The following is a 7,500-nucleotide window of genomic DNA, read 5'->3' on the forward strand; positions in this document are numbered from 1 at the left end:
TCCAGCACATGCACTTCGCAGAGTATATCTCTGCTACTGGTTTCCCATCATCATAACAGAGCAGAAGAAGGCCTTTAATCATGAAGCTCCAGTTGTCACTACAGTGTCTTCCATGAATTACTGTAGTCTCTTCTTGAAAGTGCACTGCAGTGCACACAGTGGCCAGCAGGACCTGTAAAGCCAAAAGCAGAAGCGTAGTTTACAGCTCTCCCATCTTTTCATTTACATAGCACATGTTTAAATACAACATGTACAACACATTGTATGCTATTGTCAATGTCCTATGTAACAGGGCAACAGAAGATTGAAATTTCGTTTTTCCCAGACAATTTGCGATCTAAACTTAAAAATGCTAATGGATATCTGAAGAAAAGTACAACTTGAACTTGCAGAAATAAAATCTAGAAATAGAAGTAGATGGTTTATTAGAGAGCCGTAGCCCTGGAACTGATGCCAGATACAGACTTAAACAACACGCATCAGAAGAACCCATGTCTCGTTCTAACATCTTCTTGTCTCCATAGCAACTTAACCAGGGGCGTGGGCCGCTTCAGGGAGATTCTACGGGCGGTGGAGACCAGGACGACCCAGAACCTACGAATGGTAGGGCTTTTTTTTAGCTCAAGAAGGCTGTATACAGAGGCACTTCTGTCCATCAACAATCTGCCCTTTTGTACATGCATCACCACTGTGTGTGTGTGTGTGTGTGTGTGTGTGTGTGTGTGTGTGTGTGTGTGTGTGTGTGTGTGTGTGTGTGTGTGTGTGTGTGTGTGTGTGAGTGTGAGTGTGTGTGAATGTACACATGCTGATGTGAATGTCATATGTATTTATATGTAAACACACAGTTTAGGTTGACTCTTTTATGAACTCGTGCAGATCAGGACCTCTCTTGTGTTCATGTGGATGTGGGTGTCAGTTTCAGTTAGTGTAGCTTGTGATAAAACTTACATACATGCACTGTGTGCATACAGCGCACATATGCTGTACACAGGGTTCACAAAAAGTAAGTTATATTTATCTAACTTGTGTAGTATGATGTCTTGAAACAGCTGAGCATCCAATTATCCTTCTAACTGTTTTAATAATACGTTGCAATTTATCCTGATCTACGTATACTACCAAACAAGATGAGGATAAATTGCAACCGTATTATTAATAGCGTATTAATAACATATTCATTAACAGCTAGTAGGATAATTTGGTGCAATCAAACATCAGCTGCTCAGCTGTTTCAAGACAAGGCTACACAAGGCTGAAAGTGTTCTTGGAGACACTGCCCACCTTTTACAAAACAGACTTCTGTTATGCCAACGTGGTAAGGGGAGGCTACTACAAAGGAAAAAAAGAACAACCAGGTTCAACAGCAAGTCATTGTCAAGTCATCATTGGTAAAAAGACATGATTTCGTAATGCGTGTCTGTGCTTGACCATGTAGACCATAGCACGTCAGCTGGCTGAGATCCTATTGAGGGGCATGTGTGACCAGAGCTACTGGAGCCCTCTGGAGGACCCACCGCACCACTCGCCCCTGGACGACTCCTCCAAGACCACCTGCCACACCAAGGACTACGCCCTCAGCCGACGCCCACGCATCTACTCCGGAGAGAAGTACGCTAGCCGCCCTGTGGGCATTTCTCAAAGTCTAGTGTGCATCCTTTTAGGGGTATCAGCCTTCGTCATCAGGCCCAGTGATTGGATATTCCGCAAAGTTCACCAAAGAGTATCCAATCACTGGGCGTGACTAATTAGGCTGACGCACTTCCAAGGCTCAAACACTTGACATTGGAAATGTGTGTGTGTGTGTGTGTGTGTGTGTGTGTGTGTGTGTGTGTGTGTGTGTGTGTGTGTGTGTGTGTGTGTGTGTGTGTGTGTGTGTGTGTGTGTGTGTGTGTGTGTGTGTGTGTGTGTGTGTGTGTGTGTGTGTGTGTGTGTGTGTGTGTGTGCGCGCGCGCATCTGTGCGTGAATGTGTGTAAGACAGCAGTGCAAATTATTTTCTCTGTACATTTTTGTCAGACACAGATACAGCAACAAAAACTGTAAGAAAGGCACAGTCTCTCCTCGTATTGAATCCATCCCCCACCTATATTGATATACGATATATGCCTTGTGTATGAATTAGCATGTTCGTATGCGTGCACTCATGAAAAAATAAGCCAACACAAACATCTCCCAGCTCCCCGGTTACACCACTTAAAGATTTTCTGTCTTTTCTTTTCTTCTCCCACTTTATCTCTCTCTCTCTCTCTCTCTCTCTCTCTCTCTGGGCTCTTTTGCCTTTTTTCCCTTCCTCTCTGGGCTCTTTTTTCCCCTCTTTCTCTCCTCCTACGCTCTTGTCTTCCGCCTCCTCTTTTCCTCTCCCCGTAGTCTCTTCTGTCCTCAGGAGAACACCGAGGAGGCCCTGCTGCTGCTGCTGATTAGTGAGTCGATGGTAAGTCAGACTGGCCTCTCCTCTCCTTGCCTCCACAGTGTGGATCAGTGGTTCTCAACCTTTTTTGAACAAATGCCCCCTTGACCTCATCATAAGCCTGCCAACGCCCCCTTGACCTCATCATGAGCCTGCCAACACCCGCCCCCTTAGTATTAAAAAATAACGGACTATTGCCCACCATTTGAAGCTAAGTCCCACCCCTCTCAGTTGTATCCTAATCAATGCCGCCCCAAAGGATTCCCAATGCCCCCCGGGTGGCTATAGAGTCCCCTTTGAGAAACCCTAGTGCAGATAGGTGGAGGCCAAACTGATGCTCTCTCTCATTGTCCCTCTATGGTTGAACAAGCTAGCCTGCCTGGTCGCACTGTACCCTCTTGCTAATTTCAGTCATATAGAATGTCTGGAAACGGCAGAGTTGAGGAATTATTACTGCTTAACTTTTTAAATACGAAATGCGCATCTGTTTACCCAATTGCTAGCATTTGCTCATGACATTGGGAATCGATTACTGGTGGAAAGGGTGATCTCCGTCGAATGTATGAAATGTATGTCTTCCCTTACTCAATTGGCCTGTTATCCGCCAATAAGACTAATCTCCTCCCAGTTCACCCGGCCCAGACGTAACGTAGAGAGGAATTTAAACTTACTCTAGGGTACAGACAGTAAGGTCTTGCTAGGAACAAGCTACCTGAAGCTACAATACTAGGCTCATCTTTTTCAACCTTCAAGAAGCTAGTGCAGACCTTTCTCTTCCATGGCACTTTTACGGCATAATTGAAAGAAGAATGTGTTAACCCAGCTTGACCTGTATGTTGTGTTCACCTCTGCCCTTATTGTATGCTATAGATTATGCTCTCATTTGTAAGTCACTTTGGATAGAAGTGTCTGCTAAATGGAATGGATATGACTAGAGCATGGAGTTAGTGGAGTCTCTTCAGGAGATTCTCATTGTGCAGACAATATTGTGAGAAGTATACCAATCATGTCCTGGAAGGAAAGACATCACCTGCACCAGACTGTGAGAACTCTGTTCGGTCACTTGATTTGACCTCATTTAAAATAGCGTGCTAATCCATTCGACCACATGCAGGCTACACGTCCAGGGGGACCCAAGTTCGAATCTGGCCTGGGCCATTTCCCCACTCTCATTCATCTCTCTCTGTTACTCACTATCCTGTCGAATAAAGACCAAAAAAAGCCCATAAAAATATATATTAATGAAAAATACATATCGATAGCCCTCCTACTGGCCTATTTAGATACAGTTTCCTGCCCCTGGTCTCCTATTGCACGCACTCAGCTAACATAGATTTTCTTTTTCCCGAAGTGTTCTTTATTGCTGTGCACATGTATATTTTTCTTTCGCTTGTCTTACCATTGCCTAATCTGTATTTAAATGTATTGTGTTACATTTGCATATAATATATGCTTGATTACTTCTCGGAGAGTGTGTTTGTAGGAGGGTAGGAGGGGATAATGGATGTTAAAATGTGAACATTTATGCAGCATATTCTCATATAGGGTGTGTGTGTGTATGTGTGTGAGTGAGTGAGGGTTGAGGGTGTGTCTGTCTGTCTGTCTGTCTGTCTGTCTGTCTGTCTGTCTGTCTGTCTGTCTGTCTGTCTGTCTGTGTCTGCTCGTGTGTGTGTGCTAGTGCTAGTGTTTGTGTTTGTGTTTCTGTATCTGTGTGTACCCTTATGTGTGTGTGTGTTCCCACAGGCCAATCGTGATGCGGTGCTGAGCCGCATCCCGGAGCACAACAGCGACCGCATCATCAGCCTGCAGAGCGCCTCGGTGGTCTACGACCTGCTGACCATCGCGCTGGGCCGCCGCGGCCAGTATGAGATGCTCTCCGAGGTCAGACACGCACACATACTGCACTTCTGTCCATACTACGACTCAGACCTATAGCCCCTCTCCTTTCACAAACACACACACACAAACTGTGCAAAGGCCAGACGTAAAGTGTAATTTGGGCCCTGCCGAGGCTAGCCGGTGGGGCACTTGTCTGCCATGCGGCTGACCCGGGTTCCATGCCCGACCCGGGTCATTTGCCGACCCCACCCCGTGTCTCTCCCCGTTCGCTTCCTGTCCACCTCTCATACAGTCCTGTCATCAATGGGGTCGAGAAAGACAAAAAAAAGTCTTTACATTTGTAATTTGACGTCACAAACGCACACTCAAGCTGTGTGCAGAAGGCCAAATACGTTGTGGTCCTTTTTGTTTCCATCATTGTAAAATGTCCAAAATCTATAATGACAACTTTGTTAAATTGGTGATGTGTGCAATTTGCTGCCCCTAAACTACCCCTCTTTTGTCATTTTGTACGTAGGTTTGTGCATTTTAGGCGTGTGAGTACTGTATGGTATTTACCTGTGCCCCGGGGTGTGTTCAAGCTAGCATTCGTCATTTGTTTGTTTATTTTTCTTTCGCCCCCATGTACACACATGTACTTGTTTGTTGTTTCGACTGATGAGTGTGTGTGCATGTAATGTATTTACGTGTGTGTGTGTGTGTGTGTGTGTGTGTGTGTCTGTGTGTCTGTGTCTGTGTCTGTGTGTGTGCTGTAACTGCTTACGCACGCTTGTCACTCGTCTTGCTGGCTATTGTTCCCAGCGCTGGAGCCGGCGCAAAGTCCCTTGTTTGTTTACAACCCCCCCCCCCCCCTCCTCCTCCTCCATCAACGTCCCTATCTTCACCGCCACCCCATCCTCTCTCATATGGGGTTGCATCAAAATCAGCATGGCGGGCAGACCAAGCCGGGCCCGTGGCGGTGTCTGGTTGCGCGTGCCCTTTGAAACCTTAAGCCCGCTGTAACCCCAGTAGCTGGCGTGCGTGCGGGCGTGCGGGCGTGCGTGGAGAGGATGCAGGATGCGGGTGTGTAGGCCACTGCCACTATTGCCACCGCTGCCGTCGCCACTGTGTCTGCTTGAGAGGTGGCAGGTTGTGAAGGCCACTGTCTCTTGTCTTATCATCTCTTCCTGTCTTTGCCTGCCTATTTCTGTGTGTTTGTGTCTTTGGTTATCTTTGGACTGTCTGCTTATCTGTCTGTCTGTCTATCTTTCTCTTCAGTTAGTCTTCTCCTTTCTCTTTCTGTCTGTATCTCTGTCTGACTGTCTATCTATCTTTCTCTTTCAGTCCGTCTCTTTCTCTTTCTGTCTATATCTCTGTCTGTCTGTCTGTCTTGATGTGTGGCACCTACTATTATATTGACATGCCGTCCACCGATTGTGTGGGTGTGGGAGGGTGTGTGTTTGTTTGTGTGGGTGTGCGTGTGCATGCTTGCTTGTTTTTTAACCTCTGGGTCTTTTTCTAACCTCTTACTGACAAGCTCATTTTGTGTTCCAGCACACATCTGTGTGTGTGTGTGTGTGTGTGTGTGTGCGTGCGTGTGTGTGCGTGCGTGCGTGTGTGTGCGTGTGTGTGTGTGTGTGTGTGTGTGTGTGTGTGTGTGTGTGTGTGTGTGTGTGTGTGTGTGTGTGTGTGTGTGTGTGTGTGTGTGTGTGTGTGTGTGTGTGTGTGTGTGTGTGTGAGAGAGTGTGTGTGTGTGTGTATACCTCTGTGCTGTCTCCTGTCTGTGGCCCTGCATTCATTTTCTCGTGTGTGTGTGTGTACCTCTGTGCTCTCTCCTGTCTGTGGGCATGCATTGGTTGTCTCCTGTGTGTGTGTGTGTGTCTGTGTGCGTGTGCACCTTTATGCTTGCTATTGTCTGTGCGCGTGCATTGGTTGTCGTGTGTGTGCGTGTGCGTGTGCGTGTGCGTGTGCGTGTGCGTGTGCGTGTGCGTGTGTGTGTGTGACTGCTCTGGCACCTCCCTGCCGCGTCTCCTCTCCTCTGCATGCTCCTGCTGCAGCCTGCCTGGCTTCTTTTTAATCTGTTTGATTATTATGCCAGTGCAGTGCTGCTCCACCACCCCAGTGCAATTAAACGCTCCCCGCTAAGCTGTGTGTGTGTGTGTGCGTGCACGCCTGTGTGTGTGCGCATGTGTGAGTGAGTGTGTGTGTGCGTGAGTTTGTGTGCGTGTGTGTGTGTGCATTTGTGTGTCTGTGCTTGTGTGCGTGTGTGTGAGCACACCTACGTACGCGGGTGTATGTGTGTTTGCGTGTACCTGTATGTCTCTGTATCTATACATGTGTTTGAGTGTGTGTGGGCACACATGCGGGTCGTTTGCTAATAAGTGTGTGCATGCATGTTTATTTGTCTGTGTGTGTGTCCTCAAACATGCTCATAAAAAAGCCCACCCGTCTCACCTCGACACTCCACCTCCGCGTACCCCTCTGCGCCTCTTAAGTCTGTCCCCAGGCCCCCCCATGCCTAGCTGGGTAGGGCAGGGCTGGCTGTCTGGATGGCTGGCTGGCTGGCTGGCTGGCTGGTTGGTTGGCCTGGGCCCTCCCCTGCGGCAACTGGAGATTTACTCTGCACTGGGGAGAAGAAGAGAGGAGAGGAGAATGAAAGCCCTTTCTCAATGCTTGACAGGGAGAGATGGGGTGCGCTCTCTCTCTCTCGCTCTCTCTCTCTCGCTCTCTCTCTCTCTCTCTCTCTCTCTCTCTCTCTCTCTCTCTCTCTCCCCCCCTTTCTCTCTCTCCTCCTCTCTCTCTCTCTGGTCATCCCTCTCTAGTCTCTTCACCCATTCTTCCTCTCTCTCTCTTCTCCTCACGATTTTATGTTCCACTTTTTCTCTTTAACAGTTCTCCTCTCTCTCTCTGCTCTTCTCTCTTCTCCTTTCCCTCATTTTCTTCACTCTCCTGATTTATCCATGTCTTTCCTCTCCTCTCCACCCCTCCCTTCCTCCTCTAAGATCTTTCTAGTCATGTCTGTCCTTTCTCTTCTCCTCTCTAATCTCTTATCGTCCATCCTATGTCGCCCTTTTCTTTTTCTTTGGTCTGTTCCTCTTTTCCTCAGTTCTCTCTTGACTCCTCTCGTTGCTACTTTCCCTTTCTTGTCTCCTCTCAGTTGCTGCTCCGTCTTTTTTTATCTTTTCTCTACCCCATTTTTTCTTCTCTTTCCTCAGTTCCTCACTTCTGTTCTTCTTTGCTCCTTTCATTTCCCTCTCCAATCCCTTGCTTCTCCACA

General features: G+C 47.5%; 1 protein-coding gene across 2 annotated transcripts in view; it reads left to right on the top strand.

Moving 5' to 3' along the window:
- The window catches only part of ttc7b (tetratricopeptide repeat domain 7B), a 106,114-nt gene that overhangs the window by 34,642 nt on the left and 63,972 nt on the right, over positions 1–7,500 (top strand). For both annotated transcript variants that reach the window (XM_063183769.1, XM_063183770.1), the window contains exons 6-9: positions 525–603; positions 1,436–1,608; positions 2,366–2,429; positions 4,149–4,286. In XM_063183769.1, the coding sequence (XP_063039839.1) occupies positions 525–603; positions 1,436–1,608; positions 2,366–2,429; positions 4,149–4,286 (454 nt within the window). The remainder of the gene's footprint in view (positions 1–524; positions 604–1,435; positions 1,609–2,365; positions 2,430–4,148; positions 4,287–7,500) is intronic.

The sequence above is a fragment of the Engraulis encrasicolus genome, chromosome 19 (assembly GCF_034702125.1).
Source record: "Engraulis encrasicolus isolate BLACKSEA-1 chromosome 19, IST_EnEncr_1.0, whole genome shotgun sequence".
In the NCBI taxonomy this organism is placed as follows: Eukaryota; Metazoa; Chordata; class Actinopteri; order Clupeiformes; family Engraulidae; genus Engraulis; species Engraulis encrasicolus.